General features: G+C 42.8%; 1 protein-coding gene across 5 annotated transcripts in view; it reads left to right on the top strand.

Moving 5' to 3' along the window:
* The window catches only part of CADM1 (cell adhesion molecule 1), a 329962-nt gene that overhangs the window by 273203 nt on the left and 40555 nt on the right, over window positions 1–16204 (top strand). For all 5 annotated transcript variants that reach the window (XM_042906897.1, XM_042906896.1, XM_042906895.1 and 2 more), the window contains exon 6: window positions 13160–13259. In XM_042906897.1, coding sequence (XP_042762831.1) covers window positions 13160–13259 — 100 coding nt within the window. The remainder of the gene's footprint in view (window positions 1–13159; window positions 13260–16204) is intronic.

Raw genomic sequence — 16204 nt, 5'->3', positions numbered from 1 at the left:
GGAAGCGGCTAGAGCTCTCTCTGGGGGCTGCTTTCCAAGGTCCGAGGGCACTGATCCCAAAGGCCCCGCCTCCTCAGATCCTCAACAGTGGGCACTGCGACTTCGACAGACGGATTTGGGGAGGGCGGGACACACAGGTTCAAACCGCAGTGGTACCCGAGTATTTTATACCGAGAGCGCAGAGGAGCAGTTGCCTAGAAACGTTTCAGAAGCCATTTATTGAACACATATGTTTTATATAGTGTAGAGTTTATATCTTGTTGTCTTAGTAGTGAAATAATCAAAGGATTATTTTCCTGAAACGCTGCCATATTATCGAGTGCCAGTGAGGATTTTCAAAATACTGCATTTAACCCAAATGCAAAACTTTAAGATGATCCCAATCTGTTCTACCACATGACTTAATTAATTGCCTTTTGTGAATATTGACTGTAATCATTCCTTTGTGAACTTTACAACCTAAGGTGATCCCTCCCACTTTCTTGGCCCCATCAGAAGTACTGAATTCTCTTTTCTTTCTTTTTTTTTTTTTTTTATAGAGGGGCTTTTATTCCCATTCTGCATCAGCATGTCGTTTTACATTGCACATTCTCTTCCATTTTCAGCTTAAAGTGTAGCAATGAGTTTAAAAGTGGAACTCTTTTGAGATCACTGCCACCATCTCAGTAGCTTCATCGATAGCAGCTAGATCGTGGTGAGTGGGGCTGTCTCCTCACTGTGCCCGATGAACTCAGGATGCTCCCCTTGTTTTCTCTCTGGACTCTTCCGCTTGCCAAAATGTTTTCTGCACAAAACCATCCTTGCAGCAAAGTTGCGACCAAGTAGCCAACTTCTCACTTTTTTTTTTTTTTTAAATCAGGGAGCTTCTGTAACTGAGAGGCCTGTGAAAAACTTGCAGGTGATATGTGAATGCACATGGTGGAAATGCTGTAAGAGTTTGGTTGGAAAGGGAGTGACGGGGGGGGGGGGGGGGGGGGGGGGGGGGTGTCTGATAGACGCAAAGCATTACCACCTGTGAATCTGTCCGTTCATTTGCTAGAGCCACTCTAATAAATTACTGCAAACTTGGTGGCTTAGAACAACAAATTTATTTTCTCATGGTTCTAGAGGGCAGGTGTCTAAAATCGAACGGGTGACAGGGCCACACTCCCTCAAAAGGCTCCAGGAGAAAAGGCTTCCTTGTCTTTTCTGGTTTCTGGGGGCCCCAGTATTCCCTGATCTGTGGCTGCCTGTTTCCAGTCTCTTGCATTGCCTCGACACAGCCTTCTCTTCTCTGCATGTCTCTTGTAAGGACACTTGCTGTGGGAGTTAGTGCCCACCCTGCTAATCCAGAATGGTCCCATCTCACGATCCTGAACTTGATTACATCCGCAAAGACCTCTTTTTCCAAGTAAGGTCGCATTCGCAGGCTCCGGGGTTAGGACCTGGGCCTATCTTTTGGGGGCCACCGTTCAGCCCACTACGGTCTCCATCACATGTTTGAATTGCCCGAGCCAAACAGGGGCCGGGAAAAGGTATAAAAAGTTGCTCCTAAGACACCGATCTCATTCTCAACCTTTTCCTACTCTGTGAGTTGGGCTCAATTTAACATTACATAATGCAGGTTTTTCTTGTTAATTCATCTCATCTCCTTCATTATGTAGCTTCATTATGGGCATCATGCTTATAATTTTCATATCACTAAAACTATTGTGGTGTAATGTCCCTATAATGGGAAAACAGAAACGATCAGATATTATCTAAATTGGCAGATAGTAGATTTCTTGTGACTTTGTTAATATGTAATTCATTTAAGCAAACTTAATATCCATTAACTTTCCTTGTAGGGGCCCATTAGCTTTAATAATACATTAACTCCTTTGTGAAACCTGACTAGAAGTTCACCCAGTCACCACCCCTAAACTCTTTCCGGGTCCCCAGAGTGTCTTTGTCTTCCGTGTCCTGTAGATTCAAGAGAGGTTTGTCCTTCTAGGAAAAGGAATAGAGCTCCCTCTCTCAATCCATTTGATTGACTTCAGTCTTACAGAGTACCGCGGGCCCTCCACCAGAGGGAAGTGACCAGTGCCTTCCAAAAACGAAGACACGCCTATCACTTGTGAATTCTAACATGGCACCCTCGTATAGGAGGCTGGGTTTATTATTATTATTATTATTATTATTATTATTATTATTGTTATCCAAAGTGGACCACACAGGCATTTTACTCCTGATACTTCCCTTTACAGAATGTATATAAAGAGAAAGGCTTTTTGCATAAAAAAAGGTTAAGAGTGATCAACCATTATATTAATCTGAATGGGAATTTAGAGTCTGGTTTGGCATCTTGAATAAGACTCTGTGCTCAAGAAAGTCACCTGACAGTTCACTACCCTCCATTCCTGGAGCGTTACTGACTACTTGGCAGAGTCAGCTAGGAATTCCTTAAGTAGCTCCTTCGAACACGACTGGAATTCTCTACCTCATTTCCTACCAGCTTTCCTCTCCTGAACACCAGCAGCTGTGCGATAACGCAAAAGCCTCCTGCCTCAAATGCCTAAGGCACTCAGTCATTGGGCGCTAAAGCTCTGTCAGTCATTGGCCAGCACTTGGTGGTTTAACCCCATCTCTCTCTGCAGACAGGCAGCCCCGTGTCTTGATGGCAGTGAGAAAAGAAGAGATACTTAAGTACCTGAGATTCAGCAGCCAGTCTGCATGCATGTGGAATTATTTGAGATCTTCTATGAGGAGTTACATTAGACCCTCACTTTTTAATCGGCCCAAACCCTTAAAGTCAGCAGCTCTTAACCTTCTTAAAAGCCCTTTAAAGGTCCCCTAAACCTTGGGGCGTCTGGGAGGCCCAGTAGGTTAAGTGGCCAACTTCAGCTCAGGTCATGATCTCATGGTCCGTGAGCTTGAGCCCCGCGTCGGGCTCTGTGCTGACAGCTCAGAGCCTGGAGCCTGCTTCGGATTCTCTGTCTCCCTCTCTCTCTGCCCCTCCCCCCTCTCAAAAATAAATAAACATTAAAATAATAAATAAATAAATATAAAAATCTCGTAGACCTGGAAAAGAGGAACAAAATTACATATTCACCACGTTTTGCTTACAATTTAAGGAGTCCATTTATCCTAAAGATTTATCCTAACTTCATTGATTCGAGGACCAGTTTTCTTCCCATATCCACAGGTCATCTGTGCCTTTACCTCATTTAGAATTTGTCTTTAAGGGGCAACTGCGTGGCTCAGTTGGTTAAGCGTCTGACTTTGGCTTAGATCATGATCTCACTGTTTGAATGCCAGCCCTGTGTCAGGCTGTGCACTGACTGCTCAGAGCCTGCTTCAGGTACTCCGTCCCTCTCGCTCTTTGCCCCTCCCATGCACTCGCTCGCTCTCTCTCTAAAAAATAAATAAGCATTTAAAAATTAATAAAAAATGGGACGCCTGGGTGGCTCAGCCGGTTGAGCATCCGACTTTGGCTCAGGTCATGATCTCCCAGTTCGTGGGTTCAAGTCCTGCATCAGGCTCTGTGCTGACAGCTCAGAGCCTGGAGCCTGCTTCAGCTTCTGTGTCTCCCTCGCTCTCTGCCCCTCCCTTGCTCATGCTCTTTCTCTCTCTGTCTCTCAAAAACAAATAAATGTTAAATTTAAAAAAAGAAAAAATAAACAAATAAATAATAATAATAATAAAAATAAAGAATTTGCCTTTAAGTCACTCTATCACTTTTCCCTAACAAAGACCTGTGTAAAAATAGCTATCAAGTTAGGATTTTTATTTGCTATATGTATTTTGCTTAATAAACATCACTGCAAATATATAGCTATTATTTTTTAATGTCCTTTTCTTTGCTACCTAAAACAATTCCTGATGATAACAGTTACAAGCATTAGGTTATTACCATTAAATACTGAGCTTGTCCGTGAACCTCAGATTAAGCATTGCTGTTTTCTGGGTAAATAGGACTACCTTGCTGGGGAAATGTGACCCTAATGGAGTTGGTATTAAATATACCCACTTGGTTCAGTCCTGACCCATTTTGTTACATGAAGCCTTATGGAAACCTTTTCTACCTCATCAAAGACAAATGGGTATTGGTCAGGATATGAACAGGGTTAAATGGCAGATAATGGATTTGAATTCTATATAAATTATGTTCTTTTAAGAAATTACTCTTAGGGGCGCCTGGGTGGCTCAGTCGGTTAAGCGTCCGGCTTCGGCTCAGGTCATGATCTCGTGGTCCGTGGGTTCGAGCCCCGTGTCGAGCTCTGTGCTGACAGCTCAGAGCCTGGAGCCTGCTTCGGATTCTGTGTCTCCCTCTCTCTCTGACCCTCCCCGTTCATGCTCTGTCTCTCTCTGTCTCAAAAATAAATAAACGTTAAAAAAAAAAAAACAAATTACTTTTAAAAAAAGGAAATAATGAACACCTACATTGTATGTCACTAGATAGCTTACCCTAAATATGGCGGGGAAAGGAGGAGGGGTAAGATAGAGTGCTACCATATTGTACAGAAGACCAGGCTCGAGCTGCAGCTTGGAATCGCTTTCGTCTTGTGGATTTAAGTCCTAATTAATTGAACACAGAATCTTGCAGTGTTTGTTTGTTAGGACCCTTATTTGTGGTACCGGGAGAAATTGGTGTGCCCAATTATGTGAAAAATCAGCCAGATGTGTATGCTGTCATACTTTTAATAATCTTTAAGTTTGTGGTGAGTACAGATATTAATTGTGTAGTATGCATTGAAGTGATTAACATCAATGTAATTTATCATCTGGAGATTTCTGAACATAAATAAATGAGTTGTTTTGTTCAGCAAGGTGTTGACCCCTTCAGAATTAGTGAATTAAAGCCCCCCCCCCTCTTTTTTATTATAAATATGAAAGGCACCACAATCAGCCAAGTGTTCAGTTATTTGATTTTCTGGGGCATTAGCCACTCTTGTTTGTGACATTTCCCTGTTGGGTGCTCGTTTGCAAGCTCATTAATAAGGTTTTCTCATAGGAACGTTGCCGGGAATGACGAACATACAGTAGGGCTCTTAGTTTTGTAGCTTTCATTGTGAGCCTCAGCAAGGATACAGCAGCAGCACGCAGTTAAATGTTTAAAACAGAAAATAATTATGCGCGGAAGCTGGCATTCAAAGCTCTCCTGCCTTAGATGTGAGGCAGAGAACAGTTTTGCCTTTTAATGTTCTGAGCTATATGACCCTAAATTCTTTCTGCGCATTTTTTTTTCCTTCCGCGTGTCTGTGTGCGTAGCGTTGCTCAAATGTACAACACGGTTGATTATAGCGGAGCATGGCACAATTGTGGCACGGTTAGTGGAGCTTCAGATCTGCAGGAACGTACTCTTGTCAAATAAAAGCCTGTTTAAAGGAGAACAGTTCACTGTCTGAGCGTTAAAAGAAAACTGTTTAAATAGCATCAAGGTGGCAACACATAGCGACGTAAGCTGGCAATTCAAAGAGGATCTGTGACCCTCGGTATGGAATTCAGGTTGCCGTGCAAAGCGGGAAAAGCCTCACTCTGGACTGAGGTGAATCCGCAGCTCTTGTATCGCTGCCGTGTGTCTTTTGCTTTCTCCCATCACAGCCTTGCTCTTTAAAATGTTTTGCAAAAATTCTCATCTTGTGAGGGTTTTGTGTGTGTACATATTTTAAAAAAAAGAAGAAGAAGAAGAAGAGAGAGAGAGAAATTGAGATGAGTTTTGAAAGGGAGAATGAAAACAAAGACTATAGAAATGGATGTTTGAATAACTTCCCTCCTCTGATTATCATCTGATGGTTCATCGGGTACGTAGGCATCATTTTCAAAATGAGTTTTATTGACTCCCTATAGGCAGATAGTTTGTAAATCCATATTCCTGTTCATCCAAGATCCAGGGAAGGCTAGATTTCTTCTTTCATTCCCTTGATTGGGGGAAAATTGGGCATTGAGGGGATGATCAAAACCTGTTCTTTATCTGTGCCAAAATAAATGTTTCTCTGGTATCGACAGTGCCCTGCAGTGAAGGAGGGAGAAAAACCTGGAAATAGGAAAATCTTTCCTGCTCGGAGTGGAGAATAAGACATAGTTTCCAAGAGCGGCTCCTGTATCGATCCTCCCCCCCTCATTTCTGTTCCCACATTGTATTCTTCACGGCCTAATAGCTGGCATTTCCCGATTGGGCCGGTTTCTCTCTGATCTCCAGTCTCCTCTTTTAACAGAATACCTTCTTCCTCCCACTCTCCCTTTCTTTTATTTTTATTTTTTTTTAAAGCAGTGAATTGAGTTTCAGGGAAGTTATTCTGGTATTTATTATTCCTCACAGAGACCCCCTGATTCAAACGAATGTTTAAGCTGTCATTTTTTGCATTGTCACAGAGCGGTGGCGGGGCCAAATTCCCGTTATTATTAACTCTGTAGCTTGTTCACGGAGCGTTCTACGGCACCAGAGGGGGCAGGAGGCTGAGGGACCAACATTAAAAAAAAAAAAAAAAAAAAAAGAGTAAATGTCAGGCCAAATGCATTATGAGCAAGACTTGGATGACATGATCCTTCAAGGAAGAAAGCCATCACCCCTACCTTCTTCTGAAGGCACGCTCGGTAGACAGAGGCCTCTTACAAAGGACTGTCCTCCAACATCTCTCTGTCTGACCTGACGTATTTGGGGGAAGACGTGTCCCTGGGGCTTGTGGGCATCGAACACTTACACAGTGAAAGTAGTCATCTAATGTGTACTCCTAATGGTTTTTAACTCAAGGTCAAATTTCGATTCTGGGGAAGGATAAATGGTTGTGGAGTTAAAACTCTGAAAATCTAAAGCCAGTGGTCAAACAGCATCCTTTATGATTTCCCTTAAGATACCAGCTTGAGCTATGCCAGAAATGCTAAATATATGTGTAGTGAAATGGAGGCAGCAAATCAGAACACCTGAGCTGAGTCTCACATTTGGGGAGCTGGATTGACCTTCGAAAGAATAATACAATAATAATTTGTGCTGAGGGCTGTCGAAGTGATTAAACAAGACTGGGGTGGCTCTAATGCCTTGGGTAGCCTATGGGGTCAACCCTAAACTAGAGCCAAAGTCCCCATACTCCAAAGAAATGAAACTGAAGCCACAACCATTCAGGAACAGCTAACTAGGCTTTCCCCAAATAAGGCAACTGCTTAAGCCACGAACAATCAAATAATGTCCTTTGCTTTGTTTCCCTTTCTTCTCTGTAAAAAACCTCCCTAGCCTCTGTGGCTAGAGCATGTTTAGTTTGGTGTTGCCCTATTCGAATCAACGTATGCTCACATAAGCCCTCAAAAATTTTAATGGGCCCAGTTTATCTTGTAACAGGGTTCACATGTATTCACACATTGATTTTCTCTTTTGAGTGAGTAGCAGGGCTTGGACTAGGAGTTCATGCTGCGTGGTAGATTTCTCCACGTTCTTATTCATCCATCAGCTTGGTAAACAAGTATCGAATGCCTACTGCACTGGCACCGTACTAGGTACCAGGGATACAAAAGAGCGAACGAACACTTTTCTTCTTACGGAGCTGACCTTCTTTGGGAGAAAATCACGCTGGAAGACTTTTCTTGCTCAGGGTTCACTTCCAAAATTTTAAAGATTTCTCCAAGACGGGGAGGAGTACTGTGCGAGTGTGCAGCCCGCTTCGCAAGCTCTGGAAACCACCTTCTGTCGCAAACGTCGCCGAATAAAATTTGATTCTGTTGGGTAAACAGTAATTTCGGTATCCACAGAACGACTTGCAAGTTGCGAGGGGAAGGAACCGCATTCCTGCCTCGGTGGGGGGAGGGGGGGGGGGCGGGGCGCGTGCTCTCCGGTCCCACCCCCCCACCAGGTTTGACTCTGTCAAACCATGGCTCTGTCCTCCGCAGGTACAGTTGCGGCGCCCCGATTCTAGTACAGATGTAGCAGCGGGAGGTCCTTCACCTTTTGCAAACAGACAAAATAAATGGCAGTGAAAATTATTCATGAACATATCATGACATTAGAAAGCAAACCTTTTGCAAGATGCGGAGGTCCTCTGAAAGCTCGCTGTGACTGTTCCCTAACCAGGCCCGATCACCTCACGCTACCAGAAGCTGTCTTCCTTCAGTGCTAAGCCGCCCTCTTGCAGCCATCCAAGCAGCCCTACCTTGCGGGCCGAGTCTCGCCTTGAACTCAAAAAACCCCTAATACTCACTAAATCTCAGGTTAATCTTTGCATCGCCGTGCTCCTCCAAACTGCGGTAATCCTCCGTGATTGACGAAGACTCTTGGGTTGATGCTTCCCCAGCCGAACACGCAGGTGGTGACCCAAACTTCTGATACATCTGGGCCCTCACTGCCCTTGAGCTCTCCCTGCTAGGCCCTGGAACCATCCGCATTTGCTCCACAGGCATCCTCAGTCCCCCTCTGATGGATATTCAGAATATTGGACAAAAGCTAAGGAAGGGCCATGAGGGGCCTGTATCCTGAATGTAGTTGCAGGAGCAAATTTACACCCAAGCCGTGGGACCTGGTTGCAGTCAGAGCGCCCAAGGACATTGGATGCCCGCATCACCTGAAGTAGAAATTCGTAGCAGGAGAGAGTGTCGGGAGACCCGCGTGGTAATAAGTCTCGTGCTGGGATATCAGGGGCGTCTTCCTCCCGCCTCAGCTCTACTCCTGACTGGTACATGGGAAGGATGACCTCCCAAGCAAAAGGAAACTGCAGAGTACCTTTTTTTTTTTTAATTAATAAATTTCAAAACCCGATACATTGGTGTTGTGATACAGAGAGGAGACGATGGCTTTTCATTTACATAAGAAAGTGATATACAGGTTATAGAGTCTCGAGTTTCATCTTCTGGAAAGATCATAGAATGTGGTGCAAGGTCAGACTGGCATGAAATCAATTGTAATCTGCCAGCAAGCCGTTCTAACCTCTTCAAGAGTTTCCTTTTATATATTTTTTTTCCCTTTATGGAGAGAGCAAAGCACATTTAAAGAAAGCCTCATCAAATTGGAATGTCTTTCTAATATTATTTTTTTAATTGGTTGCTACTGTAGTGTGACCTAAAGCCTCCTGGTATTTAACCCTCTGTGCAACTTTGACTAATGAACAAATCCTGCCTGCTGTAAGAGTCTTGCTAAATGTCTTTTATAGGGTTTTAAAAAATTACAGTGTATTAGGAAAACCTCAGATCACTCGACCTAATTGATTGGCTGTTGGTGATGCCACCTCTATAACTCTAACGTTCCATAAGTGCACAGACCTAACTATTTTTCTTATTTTTATATAGCAGTTCCATTTTATAATGACATTAGGCCATTCTGCGCGATACGTTTCTGGGTAGTTATTGCACTTGGGCAGAAAGTGTCGTTTGGCTGGTAGCCTTGTGCCTTAGAACACCAACCGAGGCGTAAAGTGATCACCCAGAAAACGTACTTGGCCTTACCTCATTACTTAAAAATAAATCTTGGAGTCTGGGTCTGTCTCAGAATAGGTTTGGTGGGTTATAACATTTGATTTATGAACATAATTAAAGTATAAATGATGAGCTTTGGGCTAGTCAGTCAGCCATCTGGATTGTTCGGTATTTTGACATACTCACTTTATAGTCTGGATCTTCCTGGGAAAATGTAGCATCCCTGAGTTCCAGAGGTACCAGTGGAATCCCAGGGTTTCCAGTCCAACTGTTGAACACACCTGAGTTCCTCTTTCAGGGCAAAAGAAGGGCACAGAGCTTGGCTCATAGACTCTCTCTCTTTGGTTCGTCAGCTGGGTGTGAAGGTAGCTCAGCTGCCCCACAGTCAGATAATATGCCTATAAATACTGCATGTGTCAACAGAGGACGACATTTTTTCTGTATAATACAAACAAGATAAATGTTTACCTTTTCAGCTAGCTGTTAAGGTAACTGTGGCAGCTGTCCCCATAAGTAGATGGTAGATGTTTCTCCAAGAAACCTGAGGAGTAAATTGGGAAAATCAGTTATCAAAGTTGAAGGTGTATTTTCTATGGTTTAGTATGTTATTTAAAAATATATATATATAGTATATGTGTATATATATATATATATACACTATGTACATAGTATATATATATATATACACATATACTATATATATATATACTATGTACATAGTGTATATATATAGTGTATATATATATATATATATACTATGTACATAGTGTATATATATAGTGCGTGTATATATATATACTATGTACATAGTGTATATATATAGTGCGTGTATATATATATACTATGTACATAGTGTATATATATAGTGCGTGTATATATATATATATACTATGTACATAGTGTATATATATAGTGCGTATATATATATATATATATATACTATGTACATAGTGTATATATATAGTGTGTATATACATATATATATATACATATATATAGTGTGTATATATATATATATACATATATATATACATATATATAGTGTGTATATTATATATATATATATATATATATATATATATATATATATATAAGTTCCAGGTATCGCAAATCCTTAGCTTGTTCTTCCTAATTTCTGTGAGTAGTAGGCAACTGGGAAACAGCCATAATAACATAAAAAAGCATTTAACTAAAAGTCAGTGGTACTGAAAAGAGGCAAAACTGCATTAGATTTTCAACACTCCCTTTATTATTAATGGAAGTTGAGCACATAAGACCCTTGGCGCACTGTGCGGAAAAACATACCCTCTCTGTTTGCTTGTAAATTACACAAGGGGAAAAAAACAAAAAACAAAAAACAAAAAAACCTTCCACATAGGCCAGCAGGCATCCTGCTTCTTAATTAACGGGCGGGAGTCAGCAGCGCGTGGAAAATGTAGTCCTTCCATAGATCAGAGATTAACCTATAAGCAAATGCTACATTTCAGCCCAGATTTAGGGCTTTAAATTTTTTTTTTTTTTAACGTTTATTTAGTTTTGAGACAGAGAGAGACAGAGCATGAACGGGGGAGGGTCAGAGAGAGAGGAAGACACAGAATCTGAAACAGGCTCCAGGCCTTGAGCTGTCAGCCCAGAGCCCAACGCAGGCTCAAAGTCACAGACCTCGAGATCACGACCTGAGCCGAAGTCGGATGCTTAACCGACTGAGCCACCCAGGTGCCCCCAGATTTGGGGCTTTAAATTTAATCTTGCCCAGAATGTTTCTTGGGGAAGAATGACAAGAGGTTTCCTAACCAGGAACCCCATTAAGTGGTGCTGTTTCTGAATGTGAAATATAAGGAAGCAGGTCTTCAGCTGTCTGTGTTTCCCCCTTTATTTATTTATTTATTTATTTATTTATTTATTTATTTATTTTTGTATTTTGTGTTTTTAATAAACTTCACCAGCCAGCTCTGTGTTTATGTGTTATGCCACCAAAAATAATAGGCCCACGTATGTCACCCAATTGTATTTAGTGTAAGCTGTAGTCTGTAGAACGGTGCCCAGGAGCTCTTGCCTTTGCCCAGCAGCCAGTCCCCATTCAAGGTCACCCTGTTTATCCTGAGTATTTCTGCCTTTCTCGAGTGACTGCTTTCCCAACCCAGTCACCAGTACCCCAGAAACCTCCACACCATTTTGCTCCCAAACATCCCCTTTGCCAACAAGTCCAAGGATAGAGCCATGTTACTTGCGAGGGTCCGCTGGAGCTTTGGGGGCTGCTAACTTCTATCCTCTGGCAGGTGACTTAGCTTCCCAGAGAGCAGCTTCATGGCGTGCAGGGCGCAGTGGTATACAAGAAGCCTCTCTTAAAAGGTTTGCAATGCCACGTGGGTTCCAGAGACATAAGAGAAAGATCTGTGATGGGAACGAGACTGTACAAATGCGTCTGGAAAGCAACCACCCCAGAGAGGACTCCCTCGTGCAGCTTTGTTAGCTGCATATGGGCCCAGATCAGTTGAGCCCTGCCATATTTCTGATTTCTCTCTCAGTCCATAGGATGAATGTTAATGAGCTAAGCACTGCTTGTAAAAGGCCAAGGAGCTGTTGTTTAGGTGGTATGATTGTCTGAGAAAGTAAAGTTATGGAAATTGTTTTGACCTTTCAGCCAAGTGATGTCTTGCCCTCTCACATTTATTACTCTTGGGTACATTTCCAAAAATATACATTTACAAAGCCACAGAATTAAATGAGAAAACTGATTTAGGGATTAATAGCTTGTTAGTTCAGCACAGAAAAAAACAAAAACAAAACAAAAAAAAAAAGCCTCCCGATTCCATTCAGGTTTTGTTGGTAAATATATCTGTGTAATATATCTAAGTTAATCCCAACCCCTTTTGGTTCCCTCCCTGTGCCCCACAGCTCCCGTCATTCATGGCTCCTACCCATACCCCTACAAGGTCCAAACACAGTTTTTCAGTAGCTAATCAATATAAGAATACTTGTGTCACTTACTGGAGTCCTTGACTGCCTTACGATGCTATACTTGGTTTTCATTTTGGATGGCCATTGGGAAATGTAGTTTTGAACCAGCAATCCCAACATTCGCAGGGCTGTCTCTCGTTAAGTCATCCCTAGGACCCTGGTCTAGCCTCTTCATCCTCTGGGTACCAGTGTTCTCATCCCTAAAACTGGCTTATTCTACCACCACTGATGGTTCCCACCATAGTAGACTCTCAGCACCTGTCCGTTTCCTTCCTTCTCACACGTATACATTGAGACATCAAAGAGTTTCACTGGGACCACCAGAACATCCCAGTTCTTCATTCTTAAGGGCATTGGAGTGGAATTCAGAAGTTTTGCCTTTCCCATTTGAAATCAAGAGCATAGAAGAGGCAAACTCATTAATATGCATTGTCACAACATATTGTCACATAGTAATATGTGATATATGATAAAATGTATCAATTCTGAGCACCACAAATATCTGTGGCTTCACCTCAGCATGAAGGCAAATGAGTTTCCTTTAGCTTGAGTGAGTTTGGAGATAAACTTCAATGTAACAAAATGTATTTCACAGGAAACGTTTGATGTGGCGCGGTTGGCTTATGAATCTCTTATCTACTCACGGTTCACTCCTTAGAGTTATTAGTCAATTTAATTTGAGCAAATGCCAGGATTACTAACTAATTAGGAGGATGTTCGTGAAGGCATGAGGATGGGGAGAGAGCGAGTGCTGGTGGTGTGGGGTTTGTGGCGGCTTGCAAGTCTGATTTTTTGCCTGATACCATTTGCTAAACATTATATACTTTGTGTTGTTGTCACACAGATAAGCCTCAAGTGCATATTCAGATGACTTATCCTCTACAAGGCCTAACCCGGGAAGGGGATGCGCTCGAGTTAACATGTGAAGCCATCGGGAAGCCCCAGTAAGTTCTGAAGGCCAAGGTTGGCAAGAGGGTCATGAGCAGTAAATGTCACAACACGGAGATGTGCATTTGCAACTCACCAGCCTGTCACCTGTCTCCTGCTGTAAAGGGTGGAAGGTTTTTTTGTTTTGTTTTGTTTTGTTTTGTTTTATGAAATAAGGAATATTCAGTGAAAGGGGGAATAAATATCTGTGGTTGGTTCTTAATGGTCAGGATTGGGAGAAAAATGAAATGCCAGCTAAGATTGAAATCACAGCTAATTCTATTTTATTATCATCAACACGATTGCCAGAACTATCTTCTCTCACAAGAAAATAATCCTAATAAATTTTTAGCATGCCCACAATCTAATGATATATCTGCTACCTTCTGTGTTAACGTCTAAGCTGCTGGAAAGACGGTTTTCAGACTTAAATTAAGCCGCTGTGATTAGGGCCAGCCGTTGGAAAATGAATTTGCCCTACCTTTAATTTTGCTTCTCCTTCTCTCAAATAAAAGTGACTCATGGGAATATTTTTGTTGGTAAGGAATCGTCCCAGAACTTTTCTCAAGGAACATACTACCCACCATTGCGTAAAAGAAAGAATGTACTAACCCTCTTATTTGACTGAAATGTACAAGGAAGTTGCTTCCCTGGCAACTGCATGCAGGCGAATGAGAGGGACCACAGTAGCTCATCACAGCCATGCAGTGGGGCCACTTTAGACCTCGTTCAGTTTCGTCCGGGGAGAGGAGAGACTCTCATCTTTCCAGGAGAGTGAAGATTGTTTTGAGCTGTTTCTTAGGGGAAAAAAACAATCCATGGAATCATGAGCTGGAACGAGTCAATGTTGGGATTAGGAGCCCTCAAACTCTGAGTGGTCCCCAACAGTAAACTCTGTTTTGAGCTCCCTCTGCTGTCCCTGTGCTAGGATTCTTTTCCCCCTCAGAGTTTTGCTAACCAACATCAAGATCGCAGTCCTCATGCTCTGAGCATCTTACCAAAGCTTCCCCCAGGATCTCTGGAAAGCACTGTCCCCGTGATGGCTAAGGAGTGATCCATGACAAGAGAACAGGGGAACCAGGGGGATGCTGGCTGCTGTCCGCTCTCTTCCCGCTTCAACCCTCCCTGTTTTGTGCTTCCCTCTCTGTGGACCAGAATCTACTTCTGTCTCTACTAACCCTTCGGGGTTTTAAAGATGACCTTTAGGAAATAGGAGGTGGTCCTGGCTCTGTTTCACTTTTCCTCTGCCGTTTCAAAGTTACTTGCTCTGAAACACTTTAAGCTTTGGCAGAGAGGTCTTTGTCTCCTTTGAAACTCTGCAGAAGATTCAGATCTTTCTTTTTGTAAACTGGATTATGCCTTAGTCCGTGGCCTGTCTTACCTCCAAAACAATCCGGTGGAGAAAAAGAGAATTCTCACAGGCCTTTTGCCACTGTATACAGCCACATTAACCACATTTACCGGAGGTGGTTTTGCTAGCCTATATTTTGTTTCTGTATTTTTCCCCCCAGAAGAAGGTACTGCGTTCAATTGAATGTGCCATGGGGACAGTAAATTACATGTTTCCTTCAGGACATTTATGCCAGAGAGGGTGTTTGTCTGTTCCTCTTCTCAAATCGGAACGAGTGTGTGGTCGTCTGAGCCAGCACCCGTTACTCTGCTATCCCTTCCAGCATATTACCTATTTATTTTCTCAAGAAATTGCATACAATAAAAATGGTAATTTAACTTGCCATTAAATGTTGTGAATATTCTCAGCACTTACCCCCACTGATTGTTTCAGCTGTCAAGCAGCAGGGCATTAGATGTGATGGCCGGGCAGACCCATTTTCCATTGCCTGCAAGGGGGGGGACATATGCAGTGCTAATTTTTAAATAATTTACTGGGTTGTGATGACAAGCCCATGTGTAATTAAAGAAAAATTGTAACTTCACATCCCATTTGAAAATTGGAATGCTACTTGACAGGGCTAACTTGAGTGTTGGTTCATCATTAAGCTTGGGTCTTGTCATGTCACCGCTTGTGGAGGTAGCAGCAGGGACCGAAAGGAAGGTACTTCTGTACTCATGTCTCCAGTGCCCTTCCTTTAAAATGAAAGTTTCAGGGGTGCCTGGGTGGCTTCGTCGGTTAAGCGTCCGACTTCGGCTGAGGTCATGATCTCAAGGTCTGTGAGTTCAAGCCCTGCGTCAGGCTCTGTGCTGACAGCTCAGAGCCTGGAGCCTGCTTCTGATACTGTATCTCCCTCTTTCTCTGCCCCTCCCCTGCTCGCTCGCTCTCTCAAAAATAAACATTATTATTTTTTTAATTTAAAGAAAAACAAAATGAAAGTTTCAGGCACAGTCCTCCCTGTGGTCCCAATTTCACAGGAGGTTGAGGGAGCTGTCTTGAAGAATGGGAGTTTTAGAGTCAGTGAGTTTGAAAGATGCTCTGCGTGTGCAGTTTTGGCTCTGGAGCATCTTGTGAAATTTGCTTTTCCCTGATGGACACAAATGTGATACTTTATTTACTTATTTTTTAATGTTTATTTATTCTTTTGAGAGAGAGAGTGTGTGGGGAAGGTGCAGAGAAAGAAAGACAGAGGATCCAAAGCAGGCAACACACTGAGAGCACAGAGCCCAATGCAGGGGCTCGAACTCATGAACCATGAGATCATGACCTGAACTGAGTCGGAAGCTTAACCAGCTGAGCCACCCAGGCCCCCCAAACATGGTACAACATGCCTCTGAAAAAGTGCCATAAGGAGCCCATGTGGAGATGTGCCCCTCAGTGACTGACCCAGAAGCCTCACCCTTGAGCCACAGGGCCTGCCGGTGCACCCAGAGCGGGAGGGTAACAGTGTGTGGGGCTTGGAGAGCCAGCAAAGCAAGGCATTTTGCCAAGGAACACACAGAAAAGGTGGACTGGGTTGAAGGAGGCAGGTTATGAGCAAGGGTAACGGAGAAAGGAAGTGATTGCAGAGGA

This window comes from Panthera leo, chromosome D1, assembly GCF_018350215.1.
Source record: "Panthera leo isolate Ple1 chromosome D1, P.leo_Ple1_pat1.1, whole genome shotgun sequence".
Lineage (NCBI taxonomy): Eukaryota > Metazoa > Chordata > Mammalia > Carnivora > Felidae > Panthera > Panthera leo.
This window is presented reverse-complemented; position numbering and strand designations above follow the sequence as displayed.